General features: G+C 37.8%; 2 protein-coding genes across 4 annotated transcripts; both read right to left on the reverse strand.

Moving 5' to 3' along the window:
• Positions 1-295: 295 nt before the first annotated feature.
• On the reverse strand, positions 296-11,738 carry LOC121948998 (interleukin-10 receptor subunit beta-like). The gene is made up of 7 exons (XM_042494582.2): positions 11,346-11,738; positions 10,192-10,315; positions 7,001-7,179; positions 5,860-6,014; positions 5,447-5,597; positions 4,659-4,795; positions 296-3,723 (listed from the first exon to the last, which is right to left on the reverse strand). Exons 1-7 carry the CDS (start codon positions 11,470-11,472, stop codon positions 3,541-3,543), a joined length of 1,056 nt encoding a protein of 351 aa, XP_042350516.2. The 5' UTR covers positions 11,473-11,738; the 3' UTR covers positions 296-3,540.
• A 1,701-nt stretch (positions 11,739-13,439) lies between these two features.
• LOC121964851 (interferon alpha/beta receptor 2-like) lies at positions 13,440-25,042 on the reverse strand. 3 transcript variants are annotated; one of them, XM_088082852.1, is made up of 7 exons: positions 24,741-25,042; positions 22,767-22,899; positions 20,828-21,009; positions 19,997-20,148; positions 15,671-15,833; positions 15,376-15,503; positions 13,440-14,586 (listed from the first exon to the last, which is right to left on the reverse strand). In XM_088082852.1, exons 1-7 carry the CDS (start codon positions 24,862-24,864, stop codon positions 14,419-14,421), a joined length of 1,050 nt encoding a protein of 349 aa, XP_087938978.1. In that variant the 5' UTR covers positions 24,865-25,042; the 3' UTR covers positions 13,440-14,418. The 3 variants fall into 3 exon arrangements, with proteins under 3 accessions (XP_087938978.1, XP_087938977.1, XP_087938976.1); XM_088082851.1 differs by having other exon boundaries at positions 15,391-15,503; positions 24,720-25,042; XM_088082850.1 differs by having other exon boundaries at positions 24,720-25,042.
• Between the last annotated feature and the right edge of the window lie 109 nt (positions 25,043-25,151).

Below are 25,151 nucleotides of genomic sequence, written 5' to 3' on the forward strand. Positions count from 1 at the left end.
GCAGCTTTAACAAGGACTGAGTCTGACCCTGAGCTCTGAGTTCATGAACCATGAGATGAAAAACTTTCTGAATTTCTGGTTCAATCATCTCTGAGTATGTTCACTCTGTGTTCAACTGAAAAAAGCCATCATCAGTGGAGCTGAAATACTATGACTCACCATGGAAACATGTCAATACATGAGTCCTCATTTTTAGTCCAGTGGACGTGCAGATATTAATAACTGGGATTGCAAGCTTCGCTGCGGGAGCTCCACACGATTATGATACATTTGTCATTTAGGCTATTTGTAGGTCTTTATGTGGAATGTGCACATTTATTGTAAAAATTAAACACAGTTTTAGACAAAGTTTTTAAGTTTTTAAACAAAGTTTTACTCACTGTTGTCCATTAATTCATGATGTAAACCGTAACCTACACAATATTCTAAATATAGCATATTTGTTTAGCTTTAATGTGAAAGGGACAGAACACAGGGGCAGCAAGTAAGAATGAAAACTATAGCTGAAAATTTAAAAAATATGAGAAACACAGGCATGATAAGCTCACAATTTGATCCAGTAATAATGTGTTTGGTGATTTGCACTGAAATAACAGTAACAGATATCTATTGTACGCCTGTCCATCCTGGAAGAGGGATCCCTCCAGTTGCTCTTCCTGAGGTTTCTACCATTTTTTCCCCATTATAGGGTTTTTCTGAGGGGAGATTTTCCTCAGTTGCTGTGAGGGTCTAAGCACAAAGGGATGTTGTGCTGTGAAGTTCTCTGAGGGAAATTGTGATTTGTGATAATGGGCTTTATAAATAAATGGAATAGAATTGAATTGAACTGAATTGAATTAAATGGTGTGGCTATATTATTATTATATCTGTGGGAGCTATTTGTTTGTTAATCTTTGTTTTTTGTTCGCTAATTCTAAGTAATATTTTTGTTTGATTATTTTAGATGTTTGTTTCATTTAGATTAGAGTTCTTCAGTATTTTTTTAGTTGTTTGCTTAGTTTAATTATTTCCCAGTTTAATGTTTAGTTTGTCTAGTTATTATTTTGTTCATTTATTTTGTTTTGGAATTTGGCTATGGGCACCAGGAGGTATATAGGTAGAAAGGTAGGTGTAGGACCAGAATGCACCTGGGTGGGCCTATGGTTTTTTACCAGAGCAAGAGAGGCAGTATTGCTTTGTTCTTTGTTTGCTTGCTTCTGGAAAAAATAAACTATGAAAACCCTAAAATTTTGGAATGGACATTGAATTTATTCTGCCTGCGTAAGTTACAAGCCCATGGTGCAAAGTGGCTCTTTGATTTACATTTTTTGAAGTTTAGTCAAAGGATATATATTTTGACAAATGGGCACTACAATATCGTAAATTTAAACATTTTCACTGAAATGCTGGTAAAGCACATTCAGTTATGTGCAGTCTATTAAAAAATCACTTTCACATTCTGCAGCTGCACCACCATCCTGCTCAACAGAAATATTAATATGCTGTAAATCTTCAATAATAGCCCGGGCTATAATTTGCTTAAACCACTGAAATCAACAGGCTTATATCTGCGACAGGTTTCATTAAACCTCTTTTTTGCATCTCTTGTTAACTCTGCCGGTATTACTTCTTAAGAGCCCATGGTTTCAGTAAAATGAACTGAATGGTTGAACTGTAGAGAATTTATCTAAGTTACCATGGTAACTGTTAAGTTACCTCTCTGGAACTGAAAACCCAGAGATTCCCTCATCTTAGTGTTAACTAAACCTGCTTTTTTGAAAGAGGTCTTCTGACATTGTGTTAGCTTTGCCTTAATTCCTCAACAAGCACGTGGCTAACTGTGTGAGCTCTGTAAGCTCTGAGAGACCATTACAACAACACTTTCAGTTATAGATTCTCCGAACTACTACCACTTAGCCTAATTAACCCTTTGAAACCTAAACAAATTGGCTTGTTCTGTTTTAAAAACATGTGAAGAAGGCAATGAGTGATTTAAGAAGAAATGACCCAAAAACTAAAAGGAAATTGGTAGAAAGTACAAGAAAGTATACACACACACACACACACACACACACACACACACACACACACACACACATATATATATATATATATATATATATATCCCCAGAAAGAAAAGAACATTTCTTTAAAACATTTCCTCCAATTCTACATCACCTGCACTCGTCCATATTAGTTACACTGATGGGGCAGAGAACAGCATAACTTCTTTTACAGCTGCCAACAGCCCACCACCATTCCCAGTTAGAGAATGGGTGATATCAAAGCAAGGCAGTTGGGCTCAGATCACTAAATCAACTCCTGATAAAACCGAGAGCAGCAGAGAGCAGCTGGATGAGAGGGCTGTCACTGCACTACTCAGTCTGCTCTGATGGATCTATCGATCAGCTGTGTGATCAATCAGGTGTGTTTTTTGTTTTCATTAGGCCAACTTTTTTATTTGTTTTGAATGTGCGCCTGACCTCCGGTCCCCCGTGAAGATTACATGCCCGGTCGAGGGCTCTTAATCAGGAGAAATGTGACAGCGGGAGGACACCTGCAGAGAGCAGGGAGGACGGGAGTGTAATAAGGGAAAAAATACTGTGCATTTCACCGTTCTGAGTAAAGTTCGCTGACCTTTAGGCCTGGCGGGGAGTCTGGTTGGCCTGGCGCACCGCCAGGACTGTAACATTGTAGGGGAAACACACATTTTGCCTGGATGATTTTCGACGTTTCAGCCCTAGTAAAAAGTATAAGAAAATTACCTGAAAATTAGAAAAATAAATAAATAAATAAATAAAGATAAAAGTAAAACAAATGGCAACATAAAAAAACAATAACAGTATTATAATAATTATGTAAAATTATTTTACATATTTAATCATGATCATTACAAATATAGTCCTGTGCAATTATTTCCCTAGTTAAAAAAATGTAAATATACTAATTTCTTGCAATTTGTAGGACATTTCTTGCCAAGTTGCCCATTACCTTCTTCATGTTTAAAAAAAAAAAAAAAATCTCAGGGTTTAAAGATTTTCAATACTTTTTCATGGAAAGTGAAAAGTGACGGTGATCCAGATTTCAAAGGGTTAAACCTATGTCTGCCTCACAAAATGTCATGCCAAATGAATGGCAGCTTGCTGTTTTTCTACTCTGATGATACAGACTAATATACGGTTATATGGTGGAACTTAGGCAGCTTTAAGCAGCTCTGTTTGGCAGTGCCATGACCCTTCTGTTAAATGCAGTTTGTGCTATTGGTGGGAATAATATTAATACTGTACCACACACAAACGTCACTTGGATGAGGTACCTGCACGTCTCTGTGGCTCTGACATACAGTCACTTCACAGTAATGTCTGCACCGTGGAGTAATGTAGGACTGCTGCAGAATTTGTTGCATTAAAACTCTGAAGTCAAGCAAGAATGAATCTTTCACTGTCTGTCAGTGTCTTTGAAGGCATCCCTGCTTATCATCTCTAACATTCCCAACTGACTGCAGCCTGCAGATCGCCTTGTCTTCATGGCTTTGTGCTTTTCAGTCCATCTCTCCTTCTTTTATCTGTCCCCTGCTGTAGTGTCAGGCTGCTGGCTGCTGCTGCTCCCTGCTGCCTCCAGGGGACGCCCTTCAACCACAGTCCTGCCATCTGCAATGATGCTGATCTTGTCGTAGATCTCCTCAGGTGGATGGGAGTTCTGCATGGCTACGTACATGGATGAGTTGGGGGGTTCCAGGAGGTACTGTATGGCAGAAAAGACATTTATTTTTGTGTGTCAAATACCTGGCTATAGGCTCCAATAGATGGGAAAAGACATGCATGGCTCTTCCTGCACACACAAACACAGGGGAAAACAGTATTTCAGTTCTGTGAACTTGCAAGTAGATCCCATTTTGTTGCTCGCTGTATGCACCAAGACTTGACAGTAAGGGTGGGAATCCCAGTGTAACTTAAAATACGATACTGTCACAATACTTGGCTCATAATACAGATGCTATCACGATATTGCCATTCTGCTGTAATCAACATATTGCAAGACAATCCATCTGTGATACATCACGGCATCTGTGACTATAAAAGAAAAAATACCCCTCAAAAGGCAAAAAGCAGTCATTCTGTATGTATTCACTGCACTGAGGTGTCAGTTTCACAGAATTGACAACTGAGAGAAAACAACACCAAACATAGTGCATAGTCTAGTGCCTCTTACACACACTGAGTGCAACATGTCCACTGTGTGTGGCATCATTCAGTGTCAAAAAAATTGGGAAAAGGCCAAACTGCCAGAGTGCAGAACAGGTTCTGCAACATACAAGCAGCTCACACAGGCAGTGTGGCCCAAGGCATAGATTCGGGATGCAGCTACAGATTTGTTTTCTGCTGCTGTGTGCTTTTTTTCTGCTCTGTGAGTTTTAGGTTTTTCTTCTTCCTTCCTCTTTGGTTCACTTAAACCCTCATTTATTTGACAAGCGCCACCGAGCGGAACCATGAAGTAGCGACTCTGGTAATTCAAAAAGGTGACAAGCTTAAGGTGGAGAATGTTTAGAGTGACTGTATGTTTTAATGAAAATATCCACATTTGGCGCCAGTGTATTGATACCATCTTGCATGAAGGAGTCTCATGGTATCGGTACTTTGCCCCACTCCATTTGACAGGACACATGTAAACATACACACCTCTTCAAAGTGCTGCGGCAGCGCATATTTTGGAAGAAGACATTTTTTCCGATTCACTACTGCAACCACCACCAGAGCCACCACTGCTGCCATGGCGATAAACATCCCGACAGCTGGCAACCACGGAGCCTCTTGACCTGCAAAACAATCAGAGCGAGAGCAGCAGGAGCACTCATTGTGTTAGAGTGGAACCAGTCACTGATAAACTCTAGACGTGCTGGCTGGTGAACAGTTTGTCCAACATGAAGAGAAAAAAAGAAACACACACACACACACACACACACACACACACACACACACACAAACACACATACACACACACACATATATTTCTTTTTTAATTAGTTTATTAAGTGAACATAAACACAACATCAACCAATAAATAATAATTCAATAAGCCGATATCTGTTGATACCAATGAAATGCACCCCTACATTTGTGTAAAACTCATGTAAAACTCAAGTTACAGCCCAAAACATGTTTTATGAGGTCACAGTGACCTTGACTTTTGACCACCAAATTCTAATCAGTTCACTCTTGGATCCAAGTGGGCATTTGTGCCAAACTGGAAGAAACAGGTGTTTTTGAGATATCTCATTCACAATAAATTAAATGTCTGGTCATAATGGTCTTGACCTATGACCATTAAAAACAATCTAATTGAGTCCAAGTGGACATTTGTGCCAAATTTGGAGAAATTTCCTCAAGGCACTCTTGCTGGCAGACGGGCAACCAGAAAACATATACCTCCAGCCATGGAGGATGAAAATATAGCAAAAGACACCTACCCTTGGTGGTGCTCTCACAAACAACTCTGCTGGGCTTGCTGGGGTTGTGGTCTCTCTCTGTGTTGACTTGGACTTGGACACAGTACTTGGTCCAGGGGTCCAGGTCACTGAGAACCATCCGGTTTTGCTGCATGTATGGAATGCGTCTGGCCTGTAAGAGGAAAAGAGAAGTAGTTGGGTATAAAAATAAATTAAATAAATCACAAATGGTGACATGCAGGACACAGCCAAGATAAGTATGAACTGATGAATGTTTGAGAAGATAAAGTTATATTTACGTCCATATTTTAAAAAATAATGCATCTACAGTCTCCATCATTTTGGTCAATCTCTCAACAAAGAAATCAACATTTGGTACAGATATTCTCCTCCCCAGAGAATGACTTAAGTCAACTTAAACCAACAGATCCCACCTTTTCCTTCTGGCCGTCCTTCCAGAAGGTGACGTTGTAGGTGGCCAAGTGGTAAACACTCCTGAGTGCAGAGATGTGGAACACTGGATCTATGATGTTGACTTCGATAGCGGCTTGAATGGACTGGAGAGAGACACTGGGTGGACCAATGATGGCTGAAGGGAGAGAAGAGTGACCAAAGCTTAAGACTTCTGGTAGAAGTGAATCAAACACTTCTGACGTGTCCTCAGTAGAGACAAAAAGGTTTTTGACTCAATAAGATGATGATGTAGTGATGTTTAACAGTCTGCGGTCATTCTTCAGTTGACCCTTCTCACCAATATTTGTCTTGCTACTTCTACTTGTGTTAAATCACACCACCTCTGTGAGACCTACAACATCCTCATGATTGTAGTTTTACTCTCCTGTTTTTTTGTTGGATTTGTTTAGAGAACAATGACAAAACAGAAAAGGTGAAATTGGCATACAGCTAAACCAACATGATTTCCCCAAGAGAACAAAGATAAAGCAGGCGTGCTGAATTTGCTGAATTTTACTTTATGTGCCCATTGGATAAAAACCACAGTTCATACACTTCATGTAAGATATGAGGTAGTGTTTACAGTATGATGATGCAAATTCCACAGCTTGTTGAGTAAATGCATCCAGTCATGCATCCATCAATGCTTCCATCCATCCATCGGCTTATCCAGGGCCAGTTTGTGCCTGGAGCCAGCAGGCACAAACTAAAAAACTTAAACGGTGTCGTGCTGCTGCTGAAAATGAGGTGGATGAGCATTAAGACTGAACCAAAACAGGAAGATGTGGGCCATAAAACCAAAATGATCTGCCAAAAGGGGCTAAAACACTTCAAATTCAACGGCAATTAGCATGTAATTATCTGTATGTTTGCAATTGACACCTTTCAAATTACAAATAGTCAATCAATCAACTGTTCATATGAAATAGTGATTATAGTATCTGATTGATTTTTTTAAAACTTTGAATCATTCAACTGGTCTGTAATTATAACAAATGCTACATTTATTTAAGTACATCATCACTTGTATTTGCAGATAAATGTCACTCTGCAGTTTTGTAATAGAAATGAACACAAACAGTTTTACAGTTACAAGCCGTGAAATGCTGAGTTTCTACTCACTATCTTTGTCCAGAAAAATTTGGTTACTTTCCACCCAGGCGGAGCTCTCTGTCCCCCACTGCACCCGCACTCTGCCTGTATACTTTCCGTACTCAAATATGGAGATGTTGAGTTGGGTGAAGTCACATTCAAGCGTGGAGATGTTCACACAGCCCACTCTGTAGCCTGTGACTGTGGCTCTGTGGACAGAACAGTGCTGGTTATACACATTTATCATCAGTGACTTTGTGTGTGTGTGTTTGTTTGTGTGTGTGTGTGTGTGTGTGTGTGTGTGTGTGTGTGTGTGTGTGTGTGTGTAAATAATTTTGAGACAAAGCTGTTTATCATGCTGTTTAATTAAGACTTTTTCATTACATCAACACATATCATTACCTTAATTATGGCTATGACTACCATGTTAGCTAACAGTTGCCTATCTAAACATTCAGCAGTCCCAGAGCAACATTGATATTCATATCAAGTAGCTTTTGCACCCACTTAATAAATTTCAGTCCAATACTTACTCTCTTTTTAGCTCTGTTTTTGTCTCCAAATATGTTATATATTATGTTTCCACATATCTGTCTCTGCACCTGCTGAATGCTCCACTATGTTCACCCGCTACTCTCTAACTGTGTCCCTGTGATGCTCGGGGCCGAGCAGGAGGTGCACTGTGGTTCTGTTGGAGCTTTTTATGAAAAACAGCAATCTGCTGCTGCTAGAAACAGGACTGATGAAAATCTGCTTTGCTCCAAAACACCTAGGAAAATATTGTTTCAAGCTTAGGTGGCTGGTGCTATGTAATATTTCATTCCTTGAGTTATGGCCCAAAACATGTTTTATACAGTCAGAGTTACCTTGACTTTTGACCACCAGATTCTTATCAGTACATTTTTGTGTCCAAGTGGATGTTTGTGCCATTTTTGAGGAAACTCCCTCCAGGTGTTCTTGAGATATCACTTTCACAAGAATGAGATGCGGGCAAGGTCACTGTGACCTTGACCTTTGACCACCAAAATCTAATCAGACCATTGTTGAGTCCAGGTGAATGTTTGTGTAAAATCTGACCAAATTCCATCACGGTCTTCAAGAGATATTGCATTTACAAGAATGAGACAGATGAGGTCACAGTGACCTTTGACCTTTGACAACAAAAATCTTATCAGTTCATACTTGAGTCCAATCAGAATCAGAATCAGAAAAATTGTGTTCACAAGAACTGGCAGAACAGTGGACAGACAGACAACCCAAAAACCCAATGCCTCTAGCCTCGGATATTGCTGGCGTTGGAGAAAAATTAGAAATCCCATTTGCCAGGAATGTCCTCTTTCCCTGAAGAGAAACTGCTTTTGTCCAGCACCGCTCAGCCTGTAGTTGATGTTGGAAAATCTCTGGTTTACAGTTTGTGTGTTGAGCGGTGCAGGAGGAGCGGGGCTCTGCAGCTGCTGCTTTATTTACCTTGTGGCTTTGTCAGTTAGTCCTGATAAAATCTGGCTGCTAAACTCAAAGCCTCAGTCCAAACACACAACACAGAGTTTAGCCATGCAGCAGCCTCTCTGGCCACATGAACCACTTAACAAATCCAACCAGCACCACCAATTATTAGCATCAGTTTACTGATAGCCACGACATGGAAAAATGAATCAGCATTACATGAACTTTTGGTTTTGCTGGTAACTACTGTGATCACAGCACATCAGAGAAACGGAACAGCATAAATGATGAAGCAGATAAAGTCTTTTCATATGCAAATTAGCATTCAACCGGCTGATAGCTGCCGTGCACGCCACACAAGAGTGGAATCTCTGAGTAACGGTGGACTACCTGGAACTTGATTTTACTTTTAGTTTTTGTAAATCCAAACCGTCTGCTGTTTGTGTAAACATTTATCTTTTCACTGTTACTCTCTGTTGTACACAGCTCTCCAAATTCTCTTTATAGCAATAAAGACTATTCAAGACTCACTTGTTATGTTATGTTTTCTCATCTTTTAACTTACATTTTTTTCCCTTTTATTGTTTTTTATTGCATTTTATGTCCTGTTTTAATTTTATTCTTACTCTACCACAGTTTTGTCTCACATATGTTTTGGTAGAAGTGTTAAGCTTACTGTTTCTATATCACCTTCTGAGTGTCCTGTTTATGCTTTTGCTTTGCTTATCAAAGAACTTTTTAACTCTGGTTTTAAATGTGCTGTGTAAATAAAGTTATTATAATTATTGTTATAATTATTATTGACTTTTAATAAATGCTGACCCTTATCCCTGGATACTTCTTCACAGTTTCAATAAGAAATGGAAACCTGTACAGTTGAAATTTTGATTAATGTAGATAATAGATGTTTCGCGAAAGTCATTTTATAAAGCTAAATTTCCAAAATTCTTTCATTCCAGCATTTCATATGTGATTTTCTGCTGGCAAATGAGCAAGAAATTAGAAAAAAAAGATGTTCAAAGTTCAATGTTCAAGTTCAAAATGAACTGACAATAAATAGAAAATAGAAATAAAGTAGTAAAATGACCTGAAAATAAGCAAAAAAAAAACCTATAGCAAGAAAATAGTAATAAGTTACAAGAAAATTACTTAAAAAAATCTGAAAATAAGCATTAAAAAGAAAAAAAAAGCAAGAAATTGGTTAAATTAAAATAATCTTTTATCATAAATAAGTAAAAAGTTATAGGAAAATTTCCTAAAAATACACAAAAACATTAGATGTAAAGTAGTTAAACGTTTGAAAAAAAGAATTCTAAAAATAGGCATATAAAAGTAGGCCTACAAAACAAAAACAAAAAAAATTGTTAAGAAAGTCCTAAAAAAATACATATACTGATATTTGCGTGACAAAATTTTATTTATATAATTAGAATTGTTATTCCTCATTTTTTGATAATATCTTGAGGTTATTTTTATTCTCGTTCTACTGATTTTTTTTGCTTTGCTAATTTTTTCAATTTTCTGGTTTTTTGGTCAATTTTTTGCCAAGTTGCTCATCATGTTTGTGTCCCATGCTTCGGGGACAAATCAAACCAGTTTTCTCAGGTGTCAGATTTAAATGCTTGTAAAAGGCGCCTGAACGTAGCACAAGAAAAATGATGTCGATCCAGGGGTTAAAAGGTTAAAAGTAAACATGCTTTGATAGTTGTGCAGCCATAAGAGAGTGACAAAGAAGCCAGTGTTTGCAAACCACAGAGGGTTTTATTGTGTTGACTCACTTGTACTCAGTTGTGTAGACGAGGTGGTCGGCGGGCTGTTCAGGTGGATCCCACCTCAGCACCAGGTTCAGGTTATACGAGGTCAGGCGGACATTTGTGGGTGTGCTGATGACTCCTGAAACCTCTGCACACGGCAAAGCCAAAATATGACACACAGTGAGTGTTATCACAGCTCCATTTTTATTTATTTTTAGAATCAAACAAAAGTGACACCAGTTGAGCAGCAGTGTTTGAAGGTTTTCTATTGAATAAAAATAAAAATGGGTAAATATTGGTATGAACTGCAGGTGCTACTTGTACCAATTAATTTCCTTCAAAACCACACATTTTCTGAAACCATCATCAATGCTATCAGTTGTTTTTCATAACTTAACTATATAATTTTTTAAAGATATAGCCTATTCTTTAAAAAAATGAATTCAGAACAGGATTGGAATTGAATATTTAAATATAAAAATATCTGTTTGTTATTTAAGTGCTTGGGAGGGACTAAAGTTTTATGTTTTTGGCTTAGGGGAGGGGCATACAACTTAAAATGGCTGTATTTTGTTCTTGTTTTTCCTCTGAAAAGTTTTAGGATTCAGAAGACCTGTTAGAAGACCTGTTTTCTTAGAAAAAAAAGGCCTTTATTTTTTTATTTATTTGAAATTTTGGCTGATGTTAAAGAAAACCTTGAACAGAACATGTGCAATTGTACAGGTTTGTGAAGGAAAATTGTCAGGGTATGTAAAGGTTTATATAATTTATATTTAGTATATATAATTTAGTTTTACATAATTTTATAATTAAACAAACATTTTTATTTTTTTAAAAAATTGAAACAAATTTTAAAAAATAAAGTTGCTTTTTTTCAATCAGCTGATCATCTTTATGTTTCCACTCAAGCCACAAAAACACGTTGTTTCCAGTAAATGTAATGTCAATCAAAAGTTCAAATGACAGAATACCCTTCAATAAACTGTCCCCGCTGAAAGCTGAAATAACTGAAACGATGTTTTCAGGGCTGTGCTGGGGTCTGTAGTTCCTGATATCGCTCTCTCCCTCACTCACTCACTCACACACACACACACACACACACACACACACACACACACACACAGTGTTTACGGTCAGTTCTTCATTAACAAACAGGTGGCAGAGCTGACTGACTTTACCTCTGAATCCGCACAGGGCTGAGACCGTCAGGACAAACACACACATGGCGGCGGACATGTTCTCCCAAATGTCTCCTGTCGCTTTATAAAGTAGTCCAGCAGGGCAGAGTGTGTGACAGTGTTTCATTAGAGAAACTCTGTGTTTCCTGGTTGTCAGTCAGTGACGAGAGGAGAGGAGGAGAGAGGAGGGGAAGTCCGCGGAAGCGAAACTCTCTCCTGCGCAGTTTCAGCCTGTCGGTGACCGCTGGACGGAAATCAAGAAAACAGAGAGAAAGTCGCTGCTTTTCAGTCTGTCCTGCACACACGCTGAGCTATGGGCTTATGTCCTTCTGCGCATCTCCAGAGTTTTCTTGATGTGTGTGTTTGTTGCGCACCTGTCAGGTGGAGGGACACTGTGACGTAGTCAGGGGGCGTGGCGAGGGCGGAGTCTGTGGAGGAAACAGATCCTCTGCTGGGAAACAGAAAATAGTTAATAATTAGTCTGTCATGGATGTGTTATAGTGAGGGTTTGTCGCCTTCAAGTTCACAAATGGCCGGTGGATCTGACAATGAAGTCTTAAAGACTATCCTGGACATTTTTCTCGCTTTTCATTATCATTTTTTGATAATTCTGGCTGTCTTCATGCATATGGCATACATTTTGGCAAGATTGGTATTTTAGTTTAATCATGGAATTTCCAGCTCAGCTCAGTGTAAAATACACTGTGGAAACTAAATAGTTACATTCAGGCTATTAAGGTAAAAAAAAAAAGAAAAAAAAAGCTCAATTAAAACCCATTCAAACTGACATTTTTGATCCCACAGCCATCAACGCATAAAAACATGCATTGTAATTTTCTGGGTTTTATTCTGGGCTTTTCCCTTAGATTTTGTTATTTTGACTATTTTCCAGCTGATGATGTATGTCATTTTTATTTTATTTCTTACCATATTTGGCATATGGAGAAAATACTTACTATTTCCACTAGATGCACTGTCACAATCAATCCATGTTATAATTCATCTTTTTGTTTTTTTGTGGCATTGAAAGGGTTAAAACTCTGAAAATTTAAAATTATTATTAGGACTGATGTTGGTTAAAAAAATTAACACGATGGAAGTCGAAAAATAATATTAAGGTATACAGTTTTTCACAGTTTGATTTTGAAAAGCGCATTTTGTGGTCAGAGCGTGTAAAATTAAAGTTGACTCAAAGGGTTAACTCTGCCATACATTTTGAAAATATGTGTTTAATACTCCTCTTCCTTGGTTAAAAATGTTTCAGTTTATTTATTATTATCTTCCTCTTTGTCTTTATGGGTTTTTCAGTTGAAATTATTCCACAAAATACTTCCAAGAAGAAAAATGCTTAAAATATGGAAAATAGATGATAAGGAGGACATGATGAGGACAAGGACATCCTGCATGTCTTTTGGTAATGTCCTGTTGTTGCATCATTCTGGCAGCAGCTGGCAGTTTGGCTGTCTGAACAGACTATCCTTCTACCTTTATCCCCTTTCAATATTATTTGGTGTTTTCAAGATAATCGAAATATGTTATTGAACAAATTAATATGTAGTAAATTCAAAAAAAAAAAAAAAAAAAACTGTCAGTAAGAGTCTTTATTTTAGTTCTTAAGGATTATTATCTTTAAGAGAAATAATAAAAGTTTAAATAAGAATAAATGGGATATTCTGAGATTATCACAAAACTCGGATACAAGTATGATTATGTTATGTTATCCATAAAGTCATATGACTTATCTTGTCATCTGACTGAAGAGATTTTGATCCTGTGATGAAGGTAAAAAGTATTTTGTTAGTATGTTTTAGTGATATATACTCAACATCGATGTAAATGTATGCAAATATGTGTATTGTATGTATGTTTGTATGCATGCATTAATGTTTAGAAGTAAATTTTAGATAAGTAAATAAAAAGTGCATTTTTTACACTTATTTAAGACACTTTTAAATCACTATAGATATTATTAATTAAAGGGGAACACCACCTAAATAAAAAATTCCAATAGTTTATTTCCATAAGGTAGGGGGTTCAATAAATATTTGTGAAAACTGGCTACTTTTTCTTAAAGAAAGAAACCAGAGAAGTCGGTCAAGTTTGTGACATCATAGGGTGGCCTAAAGCCTGGAGCAGTTTTATTGACAAAAAAGCTGTTTCATAGACAAAATGTTTTTGGATATTTATGCTTTTGTAGTTTAGCTTTTTGATCCAAAACAGTTTTTACTAAGATAGAATATGAGTACCAAGAGCAGTGGTAATAAACTTTTAAGCTATTAATGTTTAGTGATTTCAGTTTTATTAATAAAGAAGTGGTTATGAATGGACTGTGATCACATGATGTGCGGAGAAGCTTTTATTAGTCAGGAGGTACACACACGGACACGCAAACCACAGTTATCTTTAATGCTGCAGCAGCCGTGGGTTTGACTCCCACCCTGGCCCTTTGCTCCATGTTATCCCCCCTCTCTCTCTCCCTTTTATTCTAGCGCTTTCCCATTAAATACAGACAGGAAGCTTTAAAAAAAACCCCTCTTTTCCAGTACACCATTCTGTATTCATCAGATGTTTATGATATCTTGCATTCATCTCCCTAAAGGTGGCATCAGCACTATGAGCAGGACATGATCAATAAAACACATTTCATGAATCAACAGCTTTTCAGTAAGACACAGTAACCATGGGAAGAATCACATTAAGTAAAGATGCTTCACAGTAATAATACACATTTTCTAAACAGTAATAATACTCAAACCAATGCGTGAGCTTTGCTGAAGACTGATGCTTTTTCCTATGTTGATGTGGTGGCTCAGGTCGAGTTTCATGCATCATTAAGTTTACTTCTGCTCCTCCTCATGTGATTCTTGGATATAAAAGTTCAATAACAGACCGAAAATTAATTCATCTCAAACTGTTGATAGTCAGAAAGGAAATTAAAACAGGAAAGTAAAAATTTACAAGAAAAACAGTGTTACCCACAACCTCTCCCTCTACCTCAGTTAGCAAATTCAGCTCCACCTGAACCAGCTCCTGAGGTCTCTGCAGCACTTCACTCCACTTCCCATTTTGGATTTCACTCACAGTCCACAGTGGTTCTCTCCCCGCTCAGTGAGTGAACGGGCCTGTGGGCAGGCAGCAGGCAGACAGCAGAGCCTTCCTTATGTCGCTGCGCGGCTGAGATCTGAGCTGAGAGCTCAATTGGTTCATCTCCCCGGCTCTGGCACTGGAGGACGATGTATGACTGCAGATAAGAGAGACAGAGACAGAGGCAGACTTGCATGGAGATGACAGGACTTCACTTAAAGTCTCATTCAGGCAACTTCAGTCAGCCTTATATCAATCAGGGCTCCTCAGCTTTGGAACGACCTGCCTGAGGAGATAAAGTGACTCAGTGACTTCTTTTAAAAACACTTGTTAACCCTTTGAAACCTGGACTGACATTACGTTCCCTGTGATGTGTTCAGATGCCTGCATAAGCATCTAAATCTTCGAAATGTGAACAAATCGACTTCTTTGTTTATGGAAACATAGAAAAAAGAGGCAATGACACACTTGGCAAGAAATGTTTTGCAATTTGCAAGAAATTCGTAAATTTAGAAAATTATTATTTTTTTAAAGATTGGGAAAATGTGAAAATGTCCAAAAAATGATACTTATATTTATTTTTATTATATATTTTACAGTTATTTTTTAAAATGATTTTACAGCTTTTTTTTTTTTTTTACAGGTCATATTCTTGTTTGTTTGTTGTTACGTTTCTTGTACTTAGTAAACCCTGCTTTTAAAGCTGCTATATAAAAAAGTTATAACTTCAACAAAATTATGTTTTGATGATTAATTGATGAATTTACTCATCACTTTATCAATAACAAGCTGTTGTATGATTATTAATAATCAAAGTATGATCTGATTACAGAAAACAATTAGTCAGACAAACTGATCTGATTGATTGGCATCTGTACCACATTGTATCACAATCTATTCACTCTGTGATCATGGAGTATTTTGGGTGCAAAATTTAAGCACACACAGTCGGATCTGTTACCAGAGGTCTGGTTAGGCGTTGTCTCAGCAACCGTCTACCGCTGTAGATGACCAGTCCTATGAGGAGAAATCCCAGAGTACAGAACGCAGCCAGCAGGATGAAGACCATGTACACTGTCAAACAGGAGCACACACACATCAGATTTGGCTGCTTGGAATACACACTTCTGTTGTAGAAAGACTTGACATTTAATTAGCCCTTAGTTTGCACACCAGCTACTTAGTAAATGCAGCACATGAAGTGAGAATCTTTGTGAGTGATGCAGTTAACCAGCACATACATGAGCTCCTGGGCATAGGTGGGCTGGTGAAGGCACAGTGAGGTTTACTGGAGACATGGCTGCTGCTGAAGAATGACGTCACAGAGACGTTGACACAGTACTCCACACCTGGCTGCAGGTATGTGATCATGTGCTCCTCTTTGTACGGCAAGCTCAGTTTGAACTGCAACACAACAGACACACCAGCTGGTGACACTCAGAAATACTCACCACATTTAAATTATGATAAAAATGAATAATTAGGGACTGAGCATGCAAAGGCGAGGAACAAGTTGTTTTTGTACAGGTTGGGTTTTTTCTCTCCTGTGCCCTTAATTTTTGGAGGCTTAAAAAGCTTGGAAAAAGGGCACACTCATCAGAACTGTCAAAAACTGCAAAAGTCTGAAATGACTGACTCGGGGTGGCACTCCCAAACACACTCCAGATTCGGGATACAGTTTTTTTATGCGCACTCAAGTTACTCATTTGCTTGATTACAATGCATGTGCAAAATACAAATGAATTTTAAAAGTTTAAAAGAAAACATCCATGTCACCTCCCAGCATCTGTGAGATTCCTTGATGTTCATGAAATTTAAGTGGTTCATTGCTCTCACCTCCAAAAGCATAGGATTTTTTTTTTTTGCCATCATGGATTAAATGCGCACATTTGAATTTTAAAAACATGTTTTAGGACTTTAAAATGCAAAAAAATGATGAAACTTTTCATTCATGTTTAAATGATTAATATTTTTTAATCAAAGATGCAACTGAGATTTGGCATGACTTGTTGGCTCTACAGCGCCCCCTAATTACTTTTAATCTTTCAATGCATTTTGGAGGAACTAGGTATACTCAAAAAAACCCCCCAAAAAAAACAAAACAACAAAACTTGGCCAGCTCCACAGCTCCTCCTCCTTTTCTGTGAGGGGATTTATCTGATTTGTGTCAGATTTGTGGTACAAAAATATTTTGTAGACAAATGTCAAATTTTCAGAAAAATTTCACAAATTTCCATGTTTTGCCAGGAAACAGGAAGTGGTTTGTCACTGCACTGCACAGGAAATGACATGATTTATACTCTTAAGAAGTCCTCCTAGAGAATGAATCATATCAGCTCTGAATTTGCCACAATATCAAAACCTTAACTGTGAAAAGGTGTTAAAATTCAGAGTCTTTGAGGAACTGCATTGCCATGGCAAGGTGGCCATTTTGTACATTTTGCCATAAAACAGGAAATTGTAATTGGTAAAACCAATGTGTTCTCTTCTGGCCATATTGACTGAATTTTGAACTTGTGTTACCAATTTGATTTACATTTAGATCGATGATTACACATGGATGGATTTAACATTTATCTACCAATATTTTTGTTCTTGAAAGTTTTAGAAATTCATGATGAGAAATAAAAACAAAAATAGAGCTGAACCATAGAAAAAATCGGTATGACTTCAGTATTTCTAAAATCTTAACCGCTGTTCCTTAGGCATGAAGTATGTAGCTACAGTGGTGTATGGTAGTTTCGACGGGCCCCAGTGCACAGTATTATGATGGGCCCCACTGGCAGATTTTGCACCCAAACTAGCTACTGTATCGCCACATGATCAAATAAAGACCTGACACTGGACAATATTATCATACATACTACCAAACAATCATTATTGCACATCTATATATACCAAGAATACAAAAAAGAAATAACTTATGTTGTTAATAGTTAATGTAGAATACACATATCATTTTTTATTGATTGCTACAGACTATTATACAAAAAAAAAGTTAAAAGAAAAGAACCATAGCGCAGGCGAGGTCTGCCTTGACGTCATAAATGGCGGTAGCTTTTTTGATTAAACATAAGTTCTTCTCTGAACACGGGATTTTTTTACACACAGTACAGTGCATGAAAAATCTCAATCTGTTCAGTAATTAGTAAATGCTACTGCTAAATAAATAACGTGAAGTACAAAGTTTGCTATTTCCTTCTGAACTGCACTGAAAGTAGAGTAAAATAAAAAAGTAATAAAGTAGAGCATAAAGTAGAGTAAAATCTTCCCAGACACAGTTCATGAAATTATTATGATTTAAAACACATCTGTACAAGCAGCCTCATGGATGGATGAGTATTGAGTCTGAGCACGCGTGTAGGGGATGCTCAGGTGCGCGTTTTATTTATTTTCATTTATTTTATATTGTGAAATCTTAGAAAAAGTAGATGTTACAGGTGATCCCAATTTTCTTCAGTTGAAGCAGAATGTCTGTCATTTTTGGATTTTTTGCTCACCATGGAGGCATGAGGTAAAAAAAAACACTCAACAATTCAACATCACACATGGTAACTGATATGCAAATAGTTATTTTTGCAGGTTTAATATTCTTTCAGAATTTGTGAATGTTATTTGTAAGTTATTCAAGTGCTTAGCAACTAACCACCACTTAAATTAACAAAAAAGGTTCTATGCAGTTTCAATCCAGTTTCAATGTTTCAGTTCATATAAAGAATCAAACATAAGTAATATTCCTTTATTGTGAAAACCTGTGGCTTGTTGCAATTTATTTGTTTAAGTTTTTTTTCCAATTTATTAGGCTAGTTATATTTCTATTAACCTTGTCTTTTGGTCAGATCTGTTTGGTCCTCTTGTGTTAAAAAAGTGCCCGCCCAAAAACTGAATTAGTTTCTGTAGGTGGCACTCTTTTCTTCTATTTTTTTTTTTTGTAGTTGTTGCTGTTCGCTGTAACTATTCATTTCTTGTAATTCCAAAGAAAGTGCAGGTGACACACATCACTTCCTGTGTCGGTGTAGTGTATTTTCCTGAAAAAATAGCAGAATACTGGCTGAATCACTGATGTGGAAACGCTTGCTTGCTAGCAGGGCTACATGTGTCTCACTAATGTTACGCTTTTCTAGTTCTTTTTTTGATGTTTTGAAGCTGAAGTTGGAACAGGAAGTTATATTCAGACAATAATGATTTAGGCTCCACTGTCAGGTCTGACCAGCTGTTACGTCATTTACTCTCGCTGAAGTCGAATGTGAGGTGAGAAGATTAAAACAATAGATGTGAAGATGAATTCCTTTTTGTTTTTCTCATCAGGCTGAGTGTTTCCTCTAATACAGACACGCATGAGGCAGTGAGAGGAAGACGTGGGTAAAACCCACACAAAAACATCAGCCGTCTGAGGGAAGCTGACGCCTCTAGAAGCCGTAGATATGCACACAAGTTTTGCTCAGTATTCTCATCAGCCTTTCATGAGTCTGTCAAAGAGGAGCAGCTGACTTGTGGGTTTTCCTGTTTTGATTTCTCGGTATTTTTAACAGCTCTGAGTTTCATATCATCCAACTCGCAACCTGGCATCAAACACTGCAACAGAAACATGCAGAGCTGCAGAAATTCAGTTATGTCAGGAGGTGAACTGGGAGGATAAATGTCACAGGGATCAAATCACAGCACCTCTGCTGTGTGTCTATCACATGTTGTCATGGTCTGTGGAAGTAACATATACAATATCAATGTCTTTAATACACTTCATAGAATGCACACAGTATGAGAGCTTCTGTGGAAGAACAGCACTGATTACAGCTATGAGGCCCCACACAAACACAGCCTTACCATGAGGGGCTGTTTGCTGCATTTTACACACTTTTCTTTCTTCATTTTCTGTTCATTTTGGCCTTCGCCTTGCGTTCAAGTTTATAAATGGCCAGTGGATCTGATAATTAACCCTTAATGACTGTTTTGGACATTTTTCGCACTTTTCATATATAATTATTTTTAAATATGGCATACATTTTGGCAAAATTGTGTATTTTTGCTTAATGTTGGAATTTCCAGCTCAGCTCCTACAATAACTCTAAAATACACTGTGGAAACTAAATTGTTACATTCAGACTGTTAAGGTAAAAAAAATGCCCCATTCAAACTGACATTTTTGATCCCACAGCCATCAAAGCATAACAACATGCATTGCATTATTTCTGGGAGTCATTCTGGGCTTTGATTTGAAATTTGTCATTTTTACTGTTTTCCAGCATTTCCACCACGTAATTTTTACCATATTTCGCATATGGAGAAAATACATGCTACTTCCACTAGCTGCACTGTCACAATCAATGTTGCTGCTAATCACTGACATATCCCAGACTGTCATAGGCAACAAAAAAATAAATAAATAAATAAATTCAGAAAATTAATGAATGTTTGATATTTATAATTAGGACTCATATTGGTTAAAAAATAACTAAATGAGAGTAGAAAATCATATAAATGCATGTGTGTAATCTTAAAGTGGGCCCTAAGGGTTAAACCTTACCATAGACTGTGCAATGGACATATACATTAAGCCTGACACATACCTGTGCTCTGTCCCGGGTCCTTTGCACATCGATGATGAGTCCTCTGTATAAATCCCTCACCTGCTGGAGCCCTGCTGTTGGAGGAGCTCTGAGCTGCAGGAGCAAACAGTTCCCACAGCCTGACACAGACACGTCAGGAGGTCCCAGCACAGCTGCAGGGACAAACACACCCACTGTCAGTCTGCTGGGAGGACATCCACAGCGGGACAAATAGGCAGAATTTAAAAAAAGAAAGAAAGAAAAAAAAGTATTTGCCATTCTGATGTAGGACACAAAATGTTGAAAGAATGTGTAAAATCTGATGTTTTATTATAAATAAAACGCCCAACAATTTATACAACTACTGCTGAAGTGATTAGTCGATTATTTTATTAGCTGACTGACAGAAAATACATTGGCAGCTATTTTGATCAACATTTAAATCATTTTCTTTGTTTTTCCTTTTTTTCCCCAATATTTCAAGTTTTTTGGGTGTTTTATTTTTCTGAATGAGCTCGTTTGGCAACTTTTTTAAATATACATTCAAGTCATTTTCTTTTTTTGAATAGTTTTAAAATTTGGGGGTGTTTCTTTTTAAACAGTTTTCTGTTTGGGGTGCTCTGGTAAGTATTTTATAAACAATTATTGTTTATTGTTGGGGGGTATTTTTTCTGTACTTTTACTTTTCCATACTTTAAATACATTTTCTGATTAAACTTACTCTTCCTTAAGTAACATTTTTAATGCAGTATTTTCACTGTGTGGTATTAAGTACAGGAAGTGAACACTTCCTCAACCTCTAGAGAAATGTAAGTAATTTTTAAATCTTGCATGTAGAAGTGCTTATCTCACTGTCTGACAGAGGCTGGAACCACCCGGACACGGTCCAGCTGGAGGTCTGGGTGGGTGTGAAGGCCTGGACACGGGCCTGGTAGTGATCGAAGGGGTCCTTGAACGCTCGCGTTAGGTTACACGTCTGTCTGGCCGTCAGCTTGGAACAAGCAGCAACTGTCTTCCATGGGTTCTTCTTCTTCCTCCAAAGCAAAAGAAAAAGATTGAGGATAAGAATCCAATGTGTCATCCTGCAAAATAACTTTGAGCACAGCAGGTTGACATCCATGTAGACGACCGGAGAGGAAACGCAACTGTCAACATGCTCACGCATGTCACAGCTGAATAAAAAGGCAACTAGCTGCTGTGTGCGTCATACTAATACACAGAAATCATACTTGTTATGATATTGTTTCAATTACTATAAAAGAGCTTAGTCAAAGGAGTTAACAAGTTCCTCAGAAACAAAAGTGAAACATATGACACAATGTGCAGAGCAGGAGGTGAGCATCAGCATCCTGGAGTACATTTCAGACTGAATGAATGAATGAATGAATATGAGATGCTGTTGCCATCCAACCATTTTGATCCAGACTGAAAAATCTGAAAAACTGTTGGATGGATACTGTACAGACGTTTATGGTCCTGAGAGGATTAATCATATGCTGCAAAATCTCAAAAGTTGATTTAATTTAAAATAAAATCTAGGGAACTGATTGCCTTGAAAAATGTAAGCAAATTTAATTGCTCATTTTATTTCAAATATAGTTATATTTACTTATTATTATGATGTGAAGTTGTTGCAACTTAAAAAGGACAAGATTAAAAATAAATATGTTAATACCAAGTTTACCATGCTTTATGTCTGTATTCTGCTGATTGCAAACTAATCATCATATTGTATTTTCTTAAACATGTTAACAAAAACAGAACTCGCAGATCTCCAAACGTCATCATTCAAATCACATGTTGCCACTTTGCAGTGGACTTTCATGTCTATGTATTATGTTTTAGGTATCCTTCTGTGTCTGCTGTTTTCGTTTCACAATGCTGTGACCATGATATCAACAAACGCACATGCTGGGATGACACAGCATGGTCATTATGTTTACAAAACATTACACGGCAAACAACGCAGACCGTCATGATGGTTTGGACAAAGTCACAGATGGTGAGGTTTGGGCAAAAGAGGCACATAGTGAGGTGTGGAAGAGAAAAAACACATACATCCACATGGAAAGCAAACTCTGGTCAGTTATTTGTGGGACCCTATAAGCACACTCACACACCTTATATTGCTTGCAGCGTTATTACGTGACGTAGGCTGTGTTCTCAAAGTTCAAAGATGTGTGTGGTATGAGCAAGGGGGCTGAAAATAGGGGGGTAGGGAAGTAGGGCCTGTTGGCCCACCACTTTACGCCCCTGACCAACATGTTTTAAGTGGATCCCTGTCATAAGGTGGTCTCCAGTAATTAATGTTTTGAGCTAAACAAAATGTAGATCTCACAAGCTCAGTCTTTCCCAAAGAAGTCTGAGTTTGGGACAACATCTCAACAAGAGGTGGAGCCATTTAAGTTAATAACTCAGCATCATACGACAGTACTTGTCCATTACATCTATCACATCTGTTACACAGCCTCCATTCAATGAGAGTCATTCCAAGAAAATGTCTTTGGCGTGAAGCTACACCAGAGTGGTAAGAAAAGAGTAAAGCTTTGTGAGGCAGACCGTTATGATCATTTAGAGGATAAAATGATATAATTAAGGCTTTTTGTCATTTCGTGGTTTTCTGGCAGCTACCTTCAATTTCCTCAAAAATCAGTGCACGTGTTTCATATGTTGGTCTCAGTGGGTATAAAGTACCAACAGAAAGTCTGTCCACTGGTCCTGAGCCTGCCTGTCTGTGTGCCATCAGCTCTCTGCTTCTATCCAAGCTCTGTGATGCGTGTCGGCGGAGTACCTGGGGCAGAGAATCTGAACAGTGAAGAGGGTGTCAGAGGGGGTCTGGAGGCCGGGCAGGAAGCTGAGTGTGTGCTCCATGTTGAACGAGGAGATGGAGATGTTGGAGGGAGCGGGGAGGGAAACACACACCACTGCACAGTAGGACACAGCATTCATTTAGAAATGCAAAGGGAGAAAGACATCATTAGATTTTCATCATAGCACAGAGACTGCAGTAGAAATAATTAATAACGACTTTTTGATTGCTTCTGATACATGTCTGGTCTCTGTCTTGATCCTATTAGATCTAAGAGTTGCATTTGACACCACTGACCATCAAATCTTGCTGCATAGAATGGAACAGTTAAGTGGCCTTAACGGAATGGCACTAAGCTGGTTTAAATCTTACTTATCAGATCGTTCCCAATTTGTTCACATCAATGATCAACCCTCCGTGCATACGAAAGTCTGCTTCGGAGTGCCACAAGGTTCTGTGCTTGGACCAATCCTTTTTACATTATGCATGCTTCCTCTAGGCAACATAATTAGAAAACACTATAAATTTCCATTGTTATGCTGACGATACACAATGTATCATACAAATGTATCATCTATGAAACCAGATGAAACTAATCAGCTATCTAGACTTCAAACATGTTTTAAGGATGTAAAAGCCTGGAAGAGCGGTAATTTCTTGATATTAAATTCAGACAAAACTTTTAGCTTCTTTGTACCAGCTCCCTGTAACATCCAGGACTGAATTAAAATCCTCCTCCTTACTTACAAAACTGTAAATGGTCATGCTCCATCCTGTCTGTCACAGCTCATAGTTCCATACCAACCCTCAAGATCACTGAAAATGCTGCTCTAAAAATGCAGGATTACTTGTGGTTCCCAAAGTCTCCAAAAGTAGGATAGGAACCAGAGCCTTCAGCTACCATGCTCCTCTCTTATGGAACCATCTTCCAGTCTTCACATAGTCCTGAAACATCTGCAGCTGTGCATGCAAGAAAGCTCATTTTGAGCTGTGAGGTATTACAAAGTCTAAAAACCTGAAGCTGCATCACTTTTCTCGTGCTGCTTTCAGATTCCTTTCACAAGTATTGAAACCTGAGAAAATCTTGCAAAGTGATTTCTTTAAGAAAAACAACAACAACAACAACAAAAACATTGGAAAAGGCATTGAGCAGCTTGGTAATAATGTTTCAAACTTTGCAAGAAATTAGTATTTTTAGAAAATTATTTTTAAATATTTGATTTTAAAACTGTACAAAAATATTTTCATTTGAAACCTGAATAATTTGCTTTTTAAGAAAAAACAAACAAAAAATGGGAAAAAGCAAACAAGCAACTGAAGACATGGCCCAAAAAATTAGAAAAAGCAACAACAGACAAACAAACATACAAAAAAGTAAAACACAAAAACAAGAAAATGGCCTAAAAGCGCAGATTTTTTAAACACTATTTCTAATAAATGTGGGTTTTTTTTGCAAGATCATATTTAACACATATTATTTCAATTTAATATAAAATATACTATATATATATGTATAATACATTTAATATTTAATATAGTTTTAGGGACTTTCCATCAATTTTTGAATATGTTTCTAAAAGTCCTTTCCTTTACTTTTAAAACAATTTTTAGGTCATTTTCTTGTCACATTTGACTACCTTCTTGCAACTTTTGGGCCTTTTTGTTTTGTCTTTGCTTATTCCTTCTTCCCATGGTTTTGAAAGATTGCTCCGGTTTCAAAGGGTTGAACATAATCACAATGCATATCCTACTCCTGTCATAATCCATAGACACATCTACACACAGCTGCCACAAAGCTCAGTCCAAAGGTGTTAAACAAAGAGAGGGAGCTGATGAGAACACACACACACACACACACAAGCTGTCAGCTACATCAGCAGTCCAACATGCATCCATCTCAAACAGTCCCATGTTAAACCCTTCCTTCCTCCCCACCTTCAATCCAGGGAGCATTACCAAGGTGTAAATGCAGAAGAAGAAGCATCCACCAGCCCATCGTCCATCCATAGACTGTGTTATGGCTCGCAGTAAAAACTCTCACTCCAGATAAGGCTGCTTTTAGGGTAAGAGCACACAACATATAGAGAGGGATGGGAGGGAGCCGGGGTTACGTGTGGGGGTTGGGAAACTTACACCGTTTGTTATCATGTGCACAGCTAAGTTTCTATTTCCCCAGAAGTCCCTCCCTGTGTGTTCTGCCCTTCAGATCCCGTGTGAGCCTCTCTGTCGCTCCCCTGGAGTCGTCAAGCTCTACTTTGACGTGACCTTGTTTGTGATGTGTGTGTTGTTTTTTCTGTCCTTCTTGCGTTGACATGTTTGTTTGGTAAGCTTCTGCACAAAGCAAGCTGAAGGATTTTGTCTTTTTAC

This window comes from Plectropomus leopardus, chromosome 10, assembly GCF_026936395.1.
Source record: "Plectropomus leopardus strain MGB_pleo_1.0 chromosome 10, ASM2693639v1, whole genome shotgun sequence".
Taxonomy (NCBI): Eukaryota; Metazoa; Chordata; class Actinopteri; order Perciformes; family Serranidae; genus Plectropomus; species Plectropomus leopardus.